The 22,038-nt window shown below is 41.5% G+C and overlaps 1 protein-coding gene across 3 annotated transcripts in view; it reads right to left on the reverse strand.

The window, feature by feature from the left end:
* stac (SH3 and cysteine rich domain) overlaps positions 1 to 21,650 on the reverse strand; it is a 52,425-nt gene extending 30,775 nt beyond the window's left edge. Inside the window, exons 1-3 of one of the 3 annotated variants that reach the window (XM_021574741.3) lie at positions 21,093 to 21,171; positions 16,465 to 16,506; positions 15,745 to 16,195 (exon numbers count right to left, since the gene is read on the reverse strand). In XM_021574741.3, coding sequence (XP_021430416.2) covers positions 15,745 to 16,195 — 451 coding nt within the window. In that variant the 5' untranslated portion in view covers positions 16,465 to 16,506; positions 21,093 to 21,171. Of the gene's footprint in view, positions 1 to 15,744; positions 16,196 to 16,464; positions 16,507 to 21,092 lie in introns of all 3 variants that reach the window. The other 2 variants (XM_021574740.3, XM_021574738.3) reach the window with 2 other exon arrangements.
* Positions 21,651 to 22,038: the final 388 nt, after the last annotated feature.

The raw sequence follows: 22,038 nt of genomic DNA on the forward strand, positions 1-22,038 counted from the left end.
AGACATTGGAATAATTGAAGACTAATTAGGCTTAATCGCATTCTGAAGTTATGAAACAGACAATGTGACTGTCTGTAAGCAAGAGAGAGAGACAGCAGTAGAGAGAGAGAGAGAGAGAGAGAGATAGAGAGAGAGAGATAGAGCAGAAGAGATAGAGGGAGAGGGAGGGGAAGAGAGAGAGCAGAAGAGAGAGGGAGAGCGAGTGGAAGAGAGAGAGTAGAAGAGATAGAGGGAGGGGAAGAGAGAGAGCAGAAGAGATAGAAGAAGAGTGAGAAAGATCAGAAGCGAGAGGGAGAGCAGAAGAGGGAGAGCAAAATATAGAGATGGGGAAGAGAGAGAGAGAGAGAGAGAGAGAGAGACAGCAAAAGAGAAAAGGGAGAGATAGGAGAAGAGAGAGTGGGAAACAGAGAGAGAAAAAGAGAGAAAGAGCAGTGGAGATACTATAGATGCGAGGAAAGTATCATAGAAACCTAACAAAAAAACAATTAGCCAAGAAATTCAAACTGTTTCTACAATAATTTTCTTCCTGCTGCTTTTGCAACAGCTAATGGGGATCCTAACAAAATACCAAATACCAAAATAAATAAAAATGTCATTAGACAACCAAAGAAAATTAACAACAATGATAAATGGTTTTATGAAGAAAGCAAAAACTTAAAAAAGGAATTGAGGAACCTATCCAACCAAAAACACAAAGACCCAGAAAACCTGAGCCTATGGCAAAACAATTAAACAGTACAGAAATACACGAAGAGAAAAATGATGAACAGCACATCATAAATCAGCCCAATGTAATTGAAGAATCCATAGAATCTAACGACTTCTAGGAAAATTGGAACACATTAAACAAACAACAACATAAAGAGCTATCTATCCAAAATAGAGATGTATGGATAAACCCCATGTCCTACCTTGTAGGCCCTATAACAAAGAACAAACAGACAAAACATATACATTAACAAATACAAATCTTAGAATAAACTATTAAAGACTACCAGAACCCACTGGATTCTCCAATTACCTTGAATGAACTATAGGACAAAATGCAAACCCTTCAACCCAAAAAGGCCTGTGAGGTTGATAGTATCCTAAATTAAATTATAAAATATAGAGACCACGAATTCCAATTGGCTATCCTTAAACTCTTTAACATCATCCTCAGCTCTGTTATCTTCCCCAATACTGATAACCCCAATCCACAAAAGTGGAGACACATTCGACCCCAATAACTACCATGGGATATGTAACCTTGGGAAAATCCTCTGCATTATCATTATTAACAGGAGACTCCTACATTTCCTCTGTAAAAACAATGTCCTGAGCAAATGTCAAACTGGCTTTATACCAAATGACCGTACTACAGATCCCAAACTTGCCCTGCACACCTTTATTGACCAACAAACAAACCAAAGCATACGTTTTTTTAATTTCAAAAAAGCTTTTGACTTAATTTGGCATGAGGGTCTGCTATATAAATTGATGGTAGGGGAAAGCGGTGTTGGGGGGGAAACCATATAACATTATAAAATCCATGTAAACAAACAACAAGTGTGCGGATAAAATGGGCAAAAAACACACAGATTTCTTTCCTCAGAGCCGTGGTGTGAGACAGGGATGCAGGTTGAGCCCCACACTCTTCAACATATATGAATGTTATTCCAAAGCGAATTCCTGCGCGCTCCTCATCCCCTGCCTCAGGTGGAACAGATGTTCACCCGCCGCTCGACCTTCAGGCCGAAAACTGCCCGAAAGCGGTGGGTGAACTCTGCGTAATGGTCCAACGCCGCGTCTCCTTCACTCCATACAGCGTTGGCCCACTCCAGGGCTTTGCCTGAGAGGCAGGAGACAAGGGCGGACATGCTCCCTCAGGAGCGCAAGCCGAATCCCGCTGGGACCGGGTGAAGGAGGGGTGGACAGTGGGGCCTGCTGAAGTGGGGCTGGTGGCGGCGCTGGACGACCTCCTCCTCTCTCCCAACGACTCATCGTCTGCAGCACGCGATCCATGGCGGTGCCCAGACGTTGCAATATGGTCGCGTGCTGCTGGACGCACTCCTCTATCGCCACAGGTGGGCGTCTGCTCCTGCTGACTCCATTCTTGGTGAATAATTCTGTAATGAGGTCTGTGTGTAGCTTGTGTAGAGGAGTCAGGCGCAGGACAGCAGATTTGAGTAAATAAACGTAATTTACTCAAAAATAGACAAATACAATACAATAAAGCGAGCCCACATAACGGACCAAATTACATATAAACAATTACTCACAAACAAACATGGGGGAACAGAGGGTTAAATAATGAACAAATAATTGGGGGATTGAAACCAGGTGTGTAAGACAAAGACAAAACAAATGGAAAATGAAAAGTGGATCGGCGATGGCTAGAACGCCGCCTGAACAAGGAGAGGGCCCGGCTTCGGCAGAAGTCGTGACGGCTGACGATCTGGTGCCTCTGTCCCCAACCATGGAGGGACTACAGCAGCACCTAGATCATCAGCACAGATTCTGTCAGACTTGGGCTCTGACAGCTAATTTCAGTAAGACAAAAATAATGTGTTTTGAAAAAATTCCATTTGCCATAACCATAAATACAAATTTCACCTAGACATTGTTGCCCTAGAGCACACAAAACACAATACCTACCTCAGCCTAAACATCCGCACCTCAGGTAACTTACACAAAGCTGTGAACGATCTGAGAGACAAGGCAAGAATATAACACAATAGATCGGGTAAAAAAACAACCGTTCTTTTGTATTTTTTTTGTACCATCATATTTGAAATGCAAACATAAGGCCATAATGTATTATTCCAGCCCAGCTGCAAAGTTTTAGACTGATCCAATGAACCATGGCATGCACAAAGACTGCACAAATGTGCCATTTTTTTTTATTAATAACTTTTCATGTTCAAAACTGTGCACTCTCCTCAAACAATAGCATGGTATTCTTTCACTGTAAAAGCTACTGTAAATTGGACAGCACAGTTAGATTAACAAGAATTTAAACTTTCTGCCAATATCAGATATGTCTATGTCCTGGGAAATGTTCTTGTTACTTACAACCTTATGCTAATCACATTAGCCAACGTTAGCTCAACCGTCCCGTGGACAGGATACCGATCCCGAAGAAGTTTAATCAAATAGCCATTCAATTCTACAAACACATAAAAATAAGTGATTCTTAAACCATAACAAAGCCCTCACCTACAGAGAGATGAACCTGGAGAAGAGTCCCCTCTGCCAGCTGGTACGGGGACTCTGCTCACAAACAAAAATAAACCCCACAGAGCCCCAGGACAGCAACACAATTAGACCCAACCAAATCATGAAAAACTAAAAGATCAATTGGCTATACTGGAAAGAAATATATATTTTTTAAACATAGAAAACTAGAATGTTATTTGGCCCTAAACAGAGAGCACAAAGTAGCAGAATACGCAACATTAAGGAAAGCATTGACTATGTACAGACTCAGATGGTATTGCCTTGCATCGGCAGACCTGTCTCTCAAGAGTAAACAGGCTATGTTCCCACTGCCCACAAAATGAGGTGGAAACCAAGCTGCACTACCTATCCTCCTGAAAACTGTATGACCATATCAGAGACAGACATTTCCCACAGATTACACAGACCCACAAAGAATTTGAAAACAAATCCAATCTTGATAAACTCCCATATCTATTAGGTGAAATACTACAGTGTGCTATCACTGTAGCAAGATTTGTGACCTGTTGCCACAAGAAAAGGGCAACCAGTGGAGCACAAACACCATTGTATAACCTATATTTATCTGTTTATTTAATTTCCATTTCATACTTCAACTATTTTCACATTGTTATAGAGAGAAGAGAGATATAGCGGAAGAGAGAGAAAGAGAGATAGTGTGAGCAGAAGAGAGAGAAAGAAAAGGAGATAGAGAGAGAGAGCATTGTTTGGGTCAAGGAAACCTGGTGATGATAGCAGATGCTCGGCACTATCTTTCTGATTGACTGCCAAATTTTTATGAATGGTATTTTTTTTTTGGGGGGGGGGGGGGGGGGGTCTAGGAATCAGCAGCACACTTTGGCTTTCTGTAAATAAAGTGAGTTTTTTTTCGAAGACATATGCCATGAGGATCGTATCACTTGGCTCTCAACCTGTGACCCTTGGTTTCAGCCTCACTAAGGCAAATTAACCTTTTACTGCAGTGGGCTAAATCAGGGCCACACAGAGTGTTCCTGGGTAGTCTTGAAACAAATCTACTTTGAAATAAAAGTATACACCTGACACACATGGTTATGGTCTTCTGTACCATTTCAGATATAGAGTTGAAATGTATTCAATGTTGAGTTTGCATCTCAATGTTACACTTCATATACAGTACGAGTCAAAAGTTTGTACACCCCTACTCCTTCAAGGATTTTTCTTTATTTTTACTATTTTCTACATTGTAGAATAATAGTGAAGACATCAAAACTATGAAATAACACATATGGAATCATGTAGAACCCCAAAAAGTGTTAAACAAATATATTTTATATTTGAGATTCGTCAAAGTAGCCATCCTTTACCTTGATGACAGCTTTGCACACTCTTGGCATTCTCTCAACCAGCTTCATGTGGTAGTCACCTGGAATGCATTTCAATTAACAGGTGTTAACAAGTTAATTTGTGGAATTTCTTTCCTTCTTAATGCTTTTGAGCCAATCAGTTGTGTTGTGACAAGGTAGGCGTGGTATACAGAAGATAGCCATATTTAGTAAAATACCAAGTCCATATTAGGGCAAGAACAAATAAGCAGAGGAACGACAGTTCATCATTACTTTAAGACATAAAGGTGTCACACCCTGATCTATTTTACCTGCCTTTGTGCTTTTCTCCACCCCCTTCCAGGTGTTGAACATCTTCCCCATTATCCCCAGTGAATTTATACCTGTGTTCTCTGTTTGCCTGTTGCCAGTTTGTTTTGTTCGTCAAGCCTACCAGCACTTTTCCCCTTGCTCCTGTCTGTTTCTAGTTCCTCTTTCCTAGTTTTCCCGGTTTTGACCATTCTGCCAGCCCGGACCCTGAGCCTGCATGCCGATCTGTACCCTGTCACACCACACTGAATTATTGACCTCTGCCTGCACTGACCCTGAGAATGCCTGCCATTCTGTACCTTTTGTACTCTGATCTGGATTGCTGACCTCTGCCTACCCTTGACGTGTTGTTTTGCCTGCCCCCTGTTCTAATAATAAACTGTTGTTACTTCGACACTGTCTGCATCTGGAATTTTCCTAAAACGTGATAGAAGATCAGTCAATATGGAACATTTCAAGAACTTTGAAAGTTTCTTCAAGTGCAGTCGCAAAAACCATCAAGCGCTATGATGAAACTGGCTCTCATGAGGACCGCCACAGGAAAGGAAGAACCAAAGCTACCTCTGATGCAGAGGATAAGTTTAATAAAATTAACTGCACCTCAGATTGCAGCCCAAATAAATACTTCACAGAGTTCAAGTAACAGACACATCTCAACATCAACTGTTCAGAGGAGACTGTGTGAATCAGGTCTTCATGATTGAATTGTGCAAAGAAATCACTACTAAAAGACACCAATAGGAAGAAGGGACTTGCTTGGGCCAAGAAACACAAGCAATGGACATTGGAGTGGTGGAAATCTGTCCTTTGGTTCCAACCGCCATGTCTTTGTGTGACGCAGAGTAGGTAAACAGATGATCTCTGTGTGTGCGGTTGTCACCGTGAAGCATGGAGGAGGAGGTGTGGTGGTGTGGGGGTGATTTGCTGGTGACACTGTCGGTGATTTATTTAGAATTCAAGGCACACTTTATTTATTTGTATTTTTTTTTCTCCCCAATTTTCGTGTCCTCCAAAACACGACCCACCAAGCCACACTACTTCTTGACTTTTTGCTTGCTTCACCCGGAACCCAGCCGCACCAATGTGTTGGAGGAAACACCGTCCACCTGTCGACCATGTCAACGTGCATGCGCCGCCCAGCCCGCCACAGGAGTCGCTAGAGCATGACTGGAAAAGGACATCTTGGCAGGCCAAACCCTCCCAAAATCCGCACGACAATGGGCCAATTGTGCACTGCCCCATGAATCTCCTGGTCGCGGCCAGCTGCGACACGGTCCAGTATCGAACCAGGATCTGTAGTGACGCAGCTAGCATTGCGATGCAGTGCCTTAGACCGCTGTGCCACTCGGGAGGCCCATTTCAAGGCACACTTTAACCAGCATGGCTACCACAACATTCTGCAGCAATACGCCTTCCCATCTGGTTTGAGCTTAGTGGGACTATCATTTGTTTTTCAACAGGACAAGGACCCAAAACACATCATTGATATTTCATTCCATAGACAATGTTTCTTACATAATAATGTTAAAATGCTACATATGAGTGCCTATTCGACTGTAAGCAATATGCCACAGTGAAGCCCCGCTGCCATTTGTCATTTGTCTAGCAAAACGTTTGCTTCCAGGACTTCATTGATTAATCAATGAGCACGTGCCCATGCAGCCCAGAACCTATACGCGTGTGGATATGTGAAACACAATCGATCGATTCCTTCATCGAGGCAGAGTAAGGCCCGTTTTGTATGACTTCTATCAGTAACTATGTTGACCTACTGCACAGCCATCATTCAATATTAACAGTGGAATCTGGATTTGCAGTGAGATGTGTTACATGCCCAAATTATAGCAGTAAAACCTGATCCATAGGATGAGAGCTGACATGAGATATGTGGCACTGAACAAGCTGAACACACCACTCTTCCCCTCATCCCCACATACTACAGTACTTACTATAGAATTATGTAGTAAACTGTAGTATACTGTAGAATACTATACTACACACTGTCCCTCATTCATGTATAGTACTACTACACAACATCCCTCGTTCATGTGTAGTACTTAGTATAGCATTTTTTTATATACGGTAGAATACTGTCATGACTGTCCTGATCAGGTCACGGTTACAGGAGACCACAACCCTACAGATTATCTCTTAACCCCAACAGAGGAGGAGAGATCTAGGGGTCTGAAGATGTGGGGAGTTTATGACCCCTCACGCCCCTGGTAAATCTCAGGCCACGGACAAATTCCTTTGTCCTGTTACTATGGAGAACCAGCCTCAGAACATTAAACATTAAATAAAGAGACTTTGGAACAATGGTTTCCGTCAGGCACAATGGTGGTCATGACGATAGATGGAATATGAAAATGTATGTCATTTTTGTTTTGTTATTAAAGGTTAATAGATGACGTTATTACAAAAACATTGTAACGTGAAGAGTTTTCCTAGTATATGTTTGATGTTTACACATTGTACGTTGTATGGAAAATATCCAAATCAAAGAGAATGTTTTGGGGAAGATGAAATGGGAAGTTAGTTGTCTAAAATTGGATTTAATTAAAATCTAGACCTTTCCCTCTTAACTTGGTATGCTCAGAGAATTGCCCTAAAGGCGGTAATGCACACTTCTGACCCATAAAACCTGTGAGTAAAGAATTTCCAGGGAAGACTACGTGACCCAAGCTGCAGCCAAGATCTAAAAAGTCAACGAACCCAGAACGCAACACAAGTTTGAAGACAAATAAATATTTTTCTACCCAAGCTACGGATGAGTAGCTGTGTCTAAGCGGGTGAATTCAAGCCGGACCCCCTTAGCATTAAATCCCAGCGAATCGTGATATCTAAAAGGTTTCATTCCTATGCTGTGAGCTCTGAGCTACAGAGCTGTCTGTCCTCAGAAGACCCCTTCCAGAGCAAGGGTGAGGGAACAGACTCCTAAGCCAAAAGGACACTGACGTGAGGACAACCAGAAAGGCGCGCCGGAGAAGTGCATCATCGAGCAGCCTGAACGGTCCACGCGGAGGATCCACAGATAACTTCCCCACATAATTACATAATTATATTCTGACCCATAAGAGCGGCAGTTTGGGGCAAGGCTAGGGTTAGAATACCATAGCTGACAAATTCACCCAAATGTATATTTCTCTCGTGTTCTTTCTTTTTTCTCTCTCTCCTTGAAATCCCCATTTTGGGTAACACGCACCATAGTGTGTTGGCACGTTATACTAAGTTCTAATCAATAGCCTATAATGTGTTTTGTCTATGTGTATCTTTTAACATCATTTTAGCTTTTTAGTGAATAAATATTCAACTAAGATTGGTGTGGTACGAACTCATTGGTGAGACCCGGGTCCGTGCAGATTCACGGACTATATGACGTTCAGAACGAGATAGTAGAAGTAACTGGTTAATTAGCGATCGATATCGATATTCTGATATTCTTTGAGTTAATTTGGGAAATAGAAACTCAATAAAAACTAGTTTTCCCATGGTGCCCCAGGTTAATTAGTTAATAATTGCTTGATTCAATTAATCACGCAATTAGAAACTATAATCATTCGATGAGCAACAGTCATCACATTAACTAATACGTCACGACAATACTATAGTGAATATTACATTATTATCCACACAAAAAGTAGTAAATACTACAGAAATGTCTGCAAACACTGCAGTCCGCAAAAACACTACAGTATTTAATTTGCATATACCCTGTCCATTCCCCTCCCCCATATGCACATTTGTGCCACCTGTAAGAAAGAAACCTACATGCAAAGTATAGACCATATATTGTGTTCCTTATGGTTATAGAAAAGAGAAGATCTGATCCCTCCATTCAGAACCCAGTCCTACCTACAGTTGAAGTAGAAAGTTTACATACACATTAGCCAAATACATTTAAACTCTGTTTTTCACAATCCCTGACATTTAATCCTTGTCAAAAAATCCTTGTTTAGGTCAGTTAGGATCACCCCTTTATTTTAAGAATGTGAAATGTCAGAATAACAGAAGAGATAATTATTTATTTCAGCTTTAATTTCTTTCATCACATTCCCAGTGGGTCACAAGTTTACAAACACTCAATTAGTATTTGGTAGAATTGCATTTAAATTGTTTAAACCTTTTATGGAGGTGGTCCCTGTACAGGGACCGCTCAGCGGAAATTTCAGAGCGCCACCTATAGTACTTTACTTAGTACTCGTTAAATCTCAAACTTTCATAAAAATACACATGCAAGGTACTGAATTAAAGCTACACTCGGTGTGAATCTAGCCACCAAGTCAGATTTGTAAAATGCTTTTCGGCGAAAGCATGAGAAGCTATTATCTGATAGCATGCACCCCCCAAAATACCAGCACGACACGTAAACAACAGATTTTGCGGTAGCCGGCGCTACCCAAAACGCAGAAATAAAATATAAAACATTCATTACCTTGGACGAGCTTCTTTGTTGGCACTCCTATATGTCCCATAAACATCACAATTGGGTCTTTTTCCCGATTAAATCCGTCATTGTATACCCAAAATGTCATTTGCTGAAGGCCAGTCTGATGCTGCAAAAAGTCCATTTACAAGACGCAACGTCACTTTTTAAAATTACAAAAGTCGCCTATAAACTTTTACAAATCACTTCAAACGACGTTTCTAAACCAACTTTAGGTATTAATAAACGTTTATGATGTATCAAGTCTGGAAAACATCGTCCATTTTTTCAGTTTCACAACATACTGTGGTGCGCCACAAGAAGGGAGGGGTCTATTCGTGTTGTAACCAAGGATAAATGATTCTGATATTGATAGCAATGGTGACATCGTGTGGAAGCTGTAGGCGTTTACAGGGGGTTCACATATATTTTCTCTCGTCTTAAACAAATCATTGAATGGCGGACAAATATTTTTTGTTTGTTTTTGGTAAACAGTTTTACCAGGGATTTTTACTCCTAAACACGTTCTGTTATAGCCACAGACCCGATTTAACCAGTTTTAGAAACTTCAGAGTGTTTTCTATCCACACATACTTATCATATGCATATACTATATTCCTGGCATGAGTAGCAGGACTTTGAAATGTTGCGTGATTTTTAACAAAAAGCTGCGAAAATTCGCATCATCCATAACAGGTTTTAACTTGGGTCAAACGTTTCGGGTAGCCTTCCACAAGCTTCACACAATAAGTTGGGGAAATTTTGGCCCATTCCTCCTGACAGCGCTGGTGTAACAGAGTCAGGTATGTAGGCCTCCTTGCTCGCACACGCTTTTTCAGTTCTGTCCACAAATTTTATATGGGACTACCTTGACTTTGCTGTCCTTAAGCCATTTTGCCACAACTTTGGAAGTATGCTTGGGGTCATTGTCCATTTGGAAGACCCATCTGCGACCATGCATTAACTTCCTGACTGATGTCTTGAGATGTTGCTTCAATATATCCACATAATTTTCCTCCCTCATGATGCCATCTATTTTGTGAAGTGCACCAGTCCCTCCTGCAGCAAAGCACCCCCACAACATGATGCTGCCACCCCCATGCTTCACGGTTGGGATGGTGTTTTTGCTCCAAAATAACGATGGTCATTTTGGCCAAACAGTTCTATTTTTGTTTCATCAGACCAGAGGACATTTCCCCAAAAAGTACAATCTTTGTCCCCATGTGCAGTTGCAAACCATAATCTGGCTTTTTTATTGCGGTTATGGAGCAGTGGCTTCTTCCTTGCTTAGTGGCCTTTCAGGTTATGTCGATATAGAACTCGTTTCACTGTGGATATAGATACTTTTGTACTTGTTTCCTCCAGCATCTTCACAAGGTCCTTTGCTGTTGTTCTTGGATTGATTTGCACTTTTCGCACCAAAGTACATTCATCTATAGGAAACAGAACGCGTCTCTTTCCTGAGCGGTATGACGGCTGCATGGTCCGATGGTGTTTATACTTGCATACTATTGTTTGTACAGATGAACGTGGTACCTTCAGGCGTTTGGAAATTGCTACCAAGGATGAACCAGACTTGTGGAGGTCTACAATAAAAATGTTGAGGTCTTGGCTGATTTCTTTTGATTTTCCCATGATGTCAAGCAAAGAGGCATTGAGTTTGAAGGTAGGCCTTGAAATACATCCACCGGTACACCTCCAATTGACTCAAATGAGGTCAATCAGAAGCTTCTAAAGCCATGACATAATTTTCTGGAATTTTCCAAGCTGTTTAAAGGCACAGTCAACTTAGTGTATGTAAACTTCTGACTCACTGGAATTGTGATACAGTGAATTATAAGTGAAATAATCTGTCTGTAAACAATTGTTGGAAAAAGTATTTGTGTCATGCACAAAGTAGATGTCCTATCTGACTTGCCAAATCTACAGTTTGTTAACAAGACATTTGTGGAGTGGTAGAAAACAAGTTTTAATGACTCCAAACTAAGTAGATGTAAACTTCCGACTTCAACTGTACCTACCTACAGTATCTACCTATACAGGTTATGGAAAATGAGCTCCTTTACCATTTCTCCAGTAGGCTTCCTCAAGGAGAAAGCACCCCACTTCTATGTCAAAGATAATAAAACAAAAACACTACCGTAAATACTACAGTAATGTCCCCAAAAACACTACAGCAAATACCACAGTACACTACCGTAAATACTACAGTGGATACTACAGTAAAGTCTGCAACAACACTAAAGTGAATACTCTAGTATTCATATGGGATCCCTCCAAAGAAACTTAAACCAGAGGGAAAAGCTAGGTCCTTGTCATGCAGTCTGCTCCTGTGTTGCTGGACTAAGCCTCATTAATACTCAACAACAGGAGTCATTAGTGATACTGATCTGTTTTTGCTCTCTTGACAACTCCTTATGGCTTGACAATGACACTGGAGTAGGCAAAAGCACAAACAGACCTGGGACCAGGCTACAGACAGACCTGGGACCAGGCTACAGACAGATCTGGGAATATGATCCTTGTCTGGGACGGAGAGGGACGGAGAGGTCAACAACAGAGCACAACAACAACAAGGCCACAAACAAACCAACAGCAACTGTAAACCAGAGAGGAGCCCGAGCCCTGCATGGCTAAGCCTACATCTGTAGAGATTTGGGTCAGACAAAGTCAGCTTACTACTAGTCTCGTGCACCACACCTCTGGACAAGGTTAGGTTACTGCTAATGTCAAAATATGTCAAGGTTACATATTAGTATGGTTTGGAAGTCATTGATTATTGTTTTGTCTGCATTTATTGTGATGGCACCCTGGCATCCAATCACACTGTGGTGGCATCTGCTCTCATGGCTGAGGCTACTTTTAACAGCCTCTTTTTATTTATTTATACCACAGTAATAGTTTGGACAACTGCCAGACCTGAACTTCCTCTTCCTTCTCCCTCACTCTCTCCCCCCACTTTTTTTGTCACTCTTTTTTCCCTCTCTCTCCACACGTGAGCATGTGCACACACACACACACACACACACACACACACACACACACACACACACACACACACACACACATGCCCAAACTCTGATACAGTGAGTTGGCACATTGATCCGTTAAGTCCCCTTTCCTGCCTGGATCCCCTCATTTCCTGTGTAAATGACCTTTATCGTGCCTGAGACTCGCCTGCCTCCCGTCGCCTCTCTCTTCCGTACCCTTACTCCACTTCAAATGAGGACCTGTACAACTACTTTTAATTAATTTATCAACTTTTATCCGTTTTTGTTCAACTGGGTATCGGCGTATGACTTAATTCAGCGGTACTGAAAAAACACAGATTTCCCTTGACCCCTTCATTAAATGAAACACTGTAGTAAATTAATTAAGGATGATGAAGCTGAATATTGTTGTTTGGAACAGAAGGAAGGTGATAAGATTGATAATTCTTTCGTCAAGGAGCTTACTCATTCCTGATCATCACTGTTATAGCCTGCTGTAAGAATCACAGAGCAGAGTCTTTGCTATGTTGTACATCTATGTTGTATATTTCTATGATGGCCTACTGTGTACATTTTTCTAAGCTTATCATCACAATTTGCAGGTATAACGTGCATAACATCTCAAGTGCATGGGGCCAGTTACAAAAATAATATTAAAAAGTGTATGTGCCAGAGAGAGAGAGAGAGAGAGAGAGAGAGAGAGAGAAAAAGAGAGAGAGAGAAAAAGAGAGAGAAAAAGAGAGAGAAAAAGAGAGAGAAAAAGAGAGAGAAAAAAAGAGAGAGAGAGAGAAAAAGAGACTGAGAGAGAGAAAAAGAGAGACAGAGAGAGAGAAAGAGAGAGAGAAAAAGAGAGAGAGAAAGAGAGAGAGAGAGAAAGAGAGAGAGAGAGAGAAAAGGAGAGAGAGAGAAAAAGAGAGAGAGAGAAAAAGAGAGAGGGAGAGAGAAAAAGAGAGAGAGAAAATGAGAGAGAGAAAAAGAGAGAGAGAGAGAAAAAGAGAGAGAGAGAAAGAGAGAGAGAGCGAGAGAGCGAGAGAGAGAGAGAGAGCGAGAGAGAGAGCGAGAGAGAGAGAGAGAGAGGCTAGGAAATACAGACGTAACAAACACCTCATCATAATATTCCCCTGAGCTCAGTGATTAGTATTTCACCTGATAAACTTTTAAGCTAATGAACTTTTAAGCTAATTAACTATTTTGGATGTTTCCTTCTGTTTACATGTCTATCTTAGGGATTGAATTTGCAGAAATGCATCAAAGCGAAGAGATTACTTTCCCATGTCGTACGACAATTATGTGAGTTCAAATTGCCAAATCGAAATTATATACAATATAAGAACCCATTTCATACATCCAGCAGCACAATTACATTTTCACATAGGAGCACACGCAAGAAGGGGAACATGCTCGGGGGCTCAATTGATTTCCAACAAATGATGTGTTTGCATTCCATAATATACCCCATCAATCCAATGAGCTGGAGAACAAGGTAATAAAATCAGCTTTTTCATTATGGATGACATTAATTCTGCATGAACTTTTATTAAATAAAAGCACCCTATGTGCAAACAAGGTGATGTTGACTCGTTGTAGAGGATTCTCAACAGGTCTTCTAATATGACTTCCTTTCCAGTTCTCTAGAGATTAGACAGGCATTAGAGATTCATTGTTTGCTGAGAAAAGTTCATCAGGCCCCTTAATTGATGCATAGCGCAGGCATTTGTACAACTCCCAAGACAAAATATTATATCGGAGAGCAGCATTGAAATTCATAAAACCTGACCAAATCCATTTTGCTCTGTGATTCAGTATGCTGACATCCCAGCATTCAAGCCTTCAGTTCTATGTGATGGTCTTGCTGCCCTTCTGTGACTCTAACTCTCCTTCCACAGGGCTCATTAAACAGTCTCTCTCTCTTTCTCTCACACACGCTCTCATTAGATCTGGTGAGCTGGACAAATGGAGAGCAGTTCACCCACAACAGTGTGGCCATGCACGACTCCAACACCATCATCAAGTTTGCTGATGACACGACAGTGATAGTCTGATCACTGGCAGGTCTGATCTGTGTGATCACGCTCTCCGTAGCCAATTTTTATTTTTTCTTTATTTAACTAGGCAAGTCAGTCAAGAGCAAATTCTTATTTTCAATGACGGCCAGTGGGTTAAATGCCTGTTCAAGCGCAGAACAACAGATTTGTACCTTGTCAGCTCAGGGATTTGAACTTGCAACCTTTCGGTTACTAGTCCAACGCTCTAACCACTAGGCTACCCGGCCATGCCGATGTGAGTAAGACCTTTAAAAAGGTCAACATTCACAAGGCCGCAGGCCAGACGGATGACCAGGACATGTACTCCGAGCATTCGATATCCAACAGGCAAGTGTCTTCACTGCATGTTCATCCTGTCCCTGAATGAGTCTGTAATACCAACATGTTTCAAGCAGACCACCATAGTCCCTCGCCCCAAGAACACTAAGGTAACCTGCTTAAATGACTACTGACCCGTAGCACTCACGTCTGAAGCCATGAAGTGTTTTGGAAGGCTGGTCATGACTCACATCAACACTATTATCCCAGAAACCATAGAACCACTCCAATTTACATACCACCCAAATAGATCCACAGATGATATAATCTCTATTGCATTCCAGACTGCCCTTTCCCACTCATTGACTACAGCTCAGCGTTCAACACCATAGTTCCCTCAAAGCTCATCAATAAGCTAAGGACCCTAGGACTTAACACCTCCCTCTACAACTGGATCCTGGACTTCCTGACGGGCCGCCCCCAGGTAGTAAGGGTAAGTAACAAGATATCTGCCACACTGATGCTCAACACGGGGGCCCCTTAGGGGTGTATGAAAAGTCCCCTACTGCACGCCCTGTTCACCCATGACTGCCTGGCCAGGCATGACTCTAACACCATCATTAAGTTTGCAGACAACACACCAGTGGCAGGCCTGATCATGACAACAATGAGACAGACTATAGGGAGGAGGTCAGAGACCTGGCAGTGACCGTGATCAAGACAAAGGAGATGATTGTGGACTACAGGAAAAGGAGGAATGAGCACGACCTCATTCTCATCGAAGGGGCTGTAGTTGTGCATGTTGAGCGCTTCAAGTTCCTTGGTGTTCACATCACCAACAAACAATCATGGTCAAAATACACCAAGAAAGTCGTGAAGAGGGCACGACAAAGCCTATTACCCCTCAGGAGACTGAAAAGATTTGGCATGTGTCCTCAGATTCTCAAAAGGTTCTACAGCTGCAACATCGAGAGCATCCTGGTTGCATCCCTGCCTGGTATGGCAACTACTCTGCCTCTGACCGCAAGGCGCTACAGACGGTAGTGCATACGGCCCAGTAAATCACTGGGGCCAAGCTTCCTGCCATTCAGGACCTCTATACCAGGCGGTGTCAGAGGAAGCAGTATCTACGCTGAGGTTTCTCTGCAATACACTACAGTGTGAATGTTTGTTTGAGTTCGGAGGGTGACCATTACCTACGATCATGTGGTTGCAGACGTCGCAGAAGGTGGGCTTCTTGAAGATGTGCTCCATGAAGCCATGTCCAGTGGGGTCGATGGCAAGGGGGTGGTGTCCCGGGGAATAGACCAAGGAAGGGGGAGCACACGGGATGGCCGGGGGCGCATTAGAGATCACCAGGTTGGAGGTTGAGAGAGGGGGGGCATGGTGGATGGGGTGGACTGAGTGGACGGGGTGAACAGGGTGGACAGGGTGGACGGGGTGGACAGGTTGGACAGGTTGGATGGGGTGGACGGGATGGGCCACCGCCACCCCGATCACGCTCAGTTGGCACGTGCTGCTGCTGTTGTCAGAGAGCAGCTCCGTCGATAACTTGGCTTCATTGTTGTTGCGCTGGTAGAAGTTGTCAGCGCTCTTGCTGCGCATGCTCTTGGTCTTGAAGGAGAGGGAGCGCTTCAACTTCTGCATCTGCAGAGCGAGAGAGAAAGGGAGGGAGAGAGAGAGAGAAATAGAGAAATAGAGAAATAGAGAAATAGATTGAGAAGAAATTGACCTTAGAACATGTTTATTACCGTACAATATTGTACAGTTTGTATCAAATTAATTAAAATTGGTCCCATTACTGTAGCATGGTATCTTTGCTCCATAAGCAGCACGTCTATACAAGGTGCCATACAATCCTTTTCTGCATTATTACTGCTTATGACTTCTCATTGGGCTGTTCCAAGATAACTCACATTGAGTCTTCAACTGAAAGAGTCTTCAACTGAAAGCTTCAACTGAAAGAGAAAAACATTAATGAATGTTCACTCATATTTTTCTAAGTCTATTTCTGACGCTCATACTGTAAGCGGTCACTGAAATGGCAAAGTCAACCTGCAGTTCTTTTGTAGAAAACCACTGTATAGGTTTGGTCCCCCACATGGAAAGGAAATGTAATTTCCCGGGTTACGCTTTGCATCATGGAGGAATCATTTCTACCATGCTGGGCCATAACCTGAATCAATTTCCTTACTGCTTCTCTTTTTTTTAGGTATAATTTATAGAGCATCCTGGGAGACAGGAAATGTCTCCTCTACCATCTCTACAAATGTATTTCCTCATCTTGAAGGACTTAGGCCATGCAACCAAAACATGTCAGAGTTTTTAAAAATGTTTCCATTGAACATGCCATACAAATAAAGGCATTTTAATTCATTATATGAAGAGTGCCTCGATCCTCCTTTCTTTTTGATGAACAATTTATCATATTTACCAAAGAGCACCTTCTATCTACCAAAAGCTACTATTGTGTACCTTAGCACCTTCTGTCTACCAAAAACCTACTATTGTATACCTTAGCACCTTCTATCTACCAAAAACCTACTATTGTATACCTTAGCAATGGCTCCCTTCCTCCTTTTTTTCTACAAATTCCTTACTGCTTCTGTTTATTTTTTTGTATAACTTAAAGAGCTCTTCTACCACCTCTACAAATGTTTTTTCTCATGTTGAAAGACTTATTGTTTACTACGCTCCCACTTGGGTCGTGACAAACTCTCAACAAAACGAGTCTCCGCCAAACTACAATTTCATTGCTTCCGTATATCTACCCAGTCAGTAACTGCACTGTCACATTAAAGAGCACTTATTTTAAAATGATGGTGAATGGTGGTCAGAGAATGGACTCATTAAACAATTATTTTCCATTTCACAAGTCAGTGGCTGAATCTGTAATGGGGACCCTACACCAGGGTGAGTGGCTATTTTCAACTTGTTATTTAGGTGCATTTGTCCCTGCAGTTGATCTGTTTTCATTAGATTGGCCTCAGTGATTTCCAGGTTCCATGACTGGAAAGTGTTGAGGATAACATACATATACATATCATAAAATATTTTGTTGGATGAACAAATCTCCTGTGGTGACCAATGATTGCATTATCTCAAATGCAATTTGCAATGTGTTCCCCTGTTGTATTTTCCATCCAAATGAATCCAGCAGTGAAACTGAGTTTTGGCAGTATGCGTGTACGTGATCATGACCTGTTGATCAATCTGGTCAATCTGGAAATAATTAAATCAGCCCCCCACCAACAGAGCATGGTACTCTGGTAGTTCAGATCTAGTCTAGCCTTGACTCTAGGAGATAGTGATTGGAAAATAAAATACTTATCTATAATGTATAGAGACAGTCTTCTTCCTCACTGAGAAAGGCTGCTTTTTTTTTTTTTTTTTTTTTTTTTTTTTTTTTTTACTTCTCAGTAATGACATTGAAATGAACAATGGTCAAGATAAATTCAAAATAATCCTAAATTGTGTCATCTTGAAAGTCAAATTGCAATGTTATAATTGAATTAAACTGGTATGGTGGGGTAAGACATGAGCTGATACCGTATCTGTCTACTCCGGCTCCTCCCCTCCAGCGTTCGATGTAGCCGGTTTATTAACCACCGGTCCTGGCAACCATCATTACGCGCACCTGGCTTTCATCATTACTCGCACCTGGCTTTCATCATTACTCACACCTGGCTTTCATCATTACGCACACCTGGCTTTCATCATTACTCGCACCTGGCTTTCATCATTACTCGCACCTGGCTTTCATCATTACTCGCACCTGGCTTTCATCATTACTCGCACCTGGCTTTCATCATTACTCGCACCTGGCTTTCATCATTACTCGCACCTGGCTTTCATCATTACATGCACCTACCTGGCTTTAATCATTAAGTGCACCTGGCTTTCATCATTACTCACACCTGCGCTTCATCATCAAGCACACCTGTTCTCCAATACCTCACCTTTATCTGCACTCCAATAGGTTCCTTCCCCAGGCAGTTTTGTTTCTGTTTGTTCATGTCTAAAAGCTACTCCTACGTTATATCGTTCCATGTTCGTTGTTATATTAAACTTACCACCTGCTTCTCGACTCCCAGCGTCGACATTACAGAATACAGTATCTAAGGAACACCTATGCCCCATTTCAATAGGATCCCGACTGAGAAGTATCATTATTTGAAGTTATAGCTTGGAGATGGACAAAATAGAGATGTGTTATCATTGCATTTTGCACTTTCTCTACTAAGACCAGAGAGAGAGCCATAATACACCAGATGTCAGTATTTTATGAGCATCTGTGTTACCCACTCTATCATGAGCTTAGTGGTTGGAATCTTTAAAACCCCTACATGTGCACATTAAAGCAGTCAGAGAATTGGAGAGGTGGGATCTATCAAAAATATATTGTACTTTCTTCCTCTCTCAATAAGGGAATGATGTGACTGCTCTGTGATTTAATGGAAGGAAACAGAAAACTGTACTTCAATTAGACACCCATCTAAAATTATTTGCCATGTTTTATATTCTATAGAAAATATGTTTACTGGTATGTTGCTCCCCTTCCATAAAAAATAAAACAAATTATGAAGAGCTTTCAGCTATATTTCTATAAAGGCAGTTGCCACTCAATGCACTTCGCCATAAACAACGAAGGCTGCACTGTTCTCTTTCTCAATACTACAACTCTACATTAAGGTCTTCCTCAGCATATTAAGACAAATTAATCAACCGACCAGGCTGAGGGTACCCCATTGGGAAATGTCTGGCTGTTGATACAGGATCCATCACAAGAGCAATAGCCACATGGACAGGCTTAAAAAGAGCCACTCTATCATACTTCACAGGGGGCTAATGAGAAGGGGGGATTTCAAGCTAAAAGCTAATTTACCAAAAACACCTCAGGGAATCTCATGAATTACAAATTTCCCAAGGCAGCTTAAATAGTGTTTCTCATCAAGAGTATATAAAATGGAGGTTTGGCAAAGAGGCTGATTAAAGTTTTGATAGGGCACTTCAGTTTTCTTACTTTATGAACCCCAACTTTCTTTTAAAAGGAAAAACAATGAAAGTCACATCGAAACCAGTGAAAGAGTCCCTATATGGTGCCTTTAAAGAAGTAGCCTAGTTTTTTCTCTGCAAATTGCATTACAAATGGTTTACAATGCATTCCGAATGAAATCAACAGCCTGTGTAATGTGCATTGAATCACAGGTGTGAGGTATGGTTTCATGCAGTATTCCAACATTCTAGAATGACTTAGTATAAGTGGCATTCTGGGAACAGGTATCATTTCTCATTAATAAAAAAACGATCATGACACGTGACTAATAACTAATTATCCATTCAGAAAGCAATCAGCATATCCACAGTCACACACTTCTCTCAAAGGAACCCAACCATAACATCCCAACTGAGACACCTGGAAGAAATGATTACAGTTGCTTGCCCACAGCTGCTAAGCTACTCCAGGATACCTGCCAAGAATCCCTTGAAATAGCAATCTAGCGACCACATTTACTGATGTGTAGAGATGGGGAGTGCTACAGACTAATGTAACGATGAAAGGGGAAAAGGTTTTAGTTTTGCCATCGCTGGAGCAACTGGCTGCCAAGGAAAGGGAACGGAAAAACTGAAATGGTTTCTCTCAACTTGAGATTGTCATTTACGAGAACTGAGAAGCATGTCTAAAGTGTCCCGCATAAAGCCAGAGAGCTTTGGGACAGGAAGTGAGTGTAACTGGCTGAAAACCTACAACCATAATGATAGTGACTGGTCCAGTATGTTAGAGCTAATTATAGCTAGTACTTACTCAGGGCTATGGGTGACCCAGATAAATAGGTGTGGACCACAAAATGAAACAAAATGCCAATGGCAGAGCTGGAACCCTCTTATAGCTCCCACGTGCAGCAACCCCCATCAACTTTTAGGGTCCATCTGTCTGTCCTATTCATAAATATTCATATTTTTATGATACTGTACTTCCATTGGCAAGGTTAAATATGATACTGTACTTTCATTGGCAAGGTTGGATGTTATAGGCCAATAATATCGACTGAAAACAATCAGTGGAAACACTTCACTGGAATCAGTGGGAAAACTCAATTCAGACTAAATCGAACTCAGGAACAATTAATGTTGTTATTATAGGATTTTGAGCTATAATACAACATAGTAGCCTAAAATAGTATTTCAGAGTATATATAGTTTAAATATGTCCATCATATAACTTTACTTTAAGAATGCCAGACACTTAGATACTGAACATATTTAATACATGAAACATGTATGAATGGTTGGAATATACCATATGAAAATGTTTTTGTTTACAACAAGATGCACAAGTATGACCATGTGCAATATATGAGCCATTTAAAATATATAAAAATAGACTTAATTGACCATTTGTCTAAATAATTGAAATAAGGTACATGTCTAAGCTTCGGCTGTTCCAGGCAGATTGAGAGGCAGTTATGCAGGTTCTTTATCTATTTTAAACCATTTCACGATCTATTGATTCATGGAATGGGCACATCAACTAAAAACCGACCTTCTTGGGTACCACTACCTTTGTCTCCTGTTGACTCGCGCTGGGCGCTGGTGACTGAGGGGTCTCGTGCTGCTCGCGCTCGTTCTCCTTGCCCAAACTCTCGTCTTGCATGATGTTAGCTGGTGGAATCATGTTCTTTCCTCTTGGACCAAAAAAAACTTAAAGACCGGCTTCGGGTTGCGCTGAGGACTTTGTACACTCGTGTGCAGCTTTGAATATTTCAATTGGCTACATTTTTCAGTGTTTCTTCATTCTTCGTCGTGACTTCGTTTTCAACTGTCCTGAGATGAGAAGTCGGTCTTATAGCGGTTCTGAAAGATAGGCTACATAATCGACTGCGGGAGAAAGAAAACAATTTGGTGCGTAGAATACATACTTGCAAGCCAATTGCCTTATAAGTTCACCCACTATCGACTCTGTTCGGTACTTTCCATCACTCTCCTGCTGCGTAATGTTGCCAATATCCCATCCGTGTCCATGCGCGCGCTGCGTCTGGTCTTGAGCTGTTCGTGCCCTTGCTGTCAGTGATCAGCCGGATACTGCTGTCAGCTTGTTTATAGGCGGATAGCTGAGCGCCTGCCTCATTGCTGTGAAGGGAGGGGTCTTTCTTGTCAACGTAGTTTGGTAAGCCAAGGCAGGCCTAGATAGCCTTCCATTTCTGTCATCATACATTTCAGAAAGAATACTACATGTATTTGGTTATTTTGGTTCAAATTGAAGCAGGCAGCTGGCAGGCTATTATATTTACATAGGCTATATAATATACATGTTAATACATTTATAGGCACCTTGTCAATAATCTATAGTCAAATTTGCAGCGTGGTAAGTGTCCATTATTTTAATAAAACAACTGAACAAAACAACAAAAATGACAAACGAACAGTCCTGAAAGGTGACGAAAAACACTAAACAATAAAATTAAATAATCACCCACAACTAAAAAGGG

Source organism: Oncorhynchus mykiss, chromosome 19, assembly GCF_057628025.1.
Source record: "Oncorhynchus mykiss isolate SJ-2025 chromosome 19, ASM5762802v1, whole genome shotgun sequence".
Classification (NCBI taxonomy): Eukaryota; Metazoa; Chordata; class Actinopteri; order Salmoniformes; family Salmonidae; genus Oncorhynchus; species Oncorhynchus mykiss.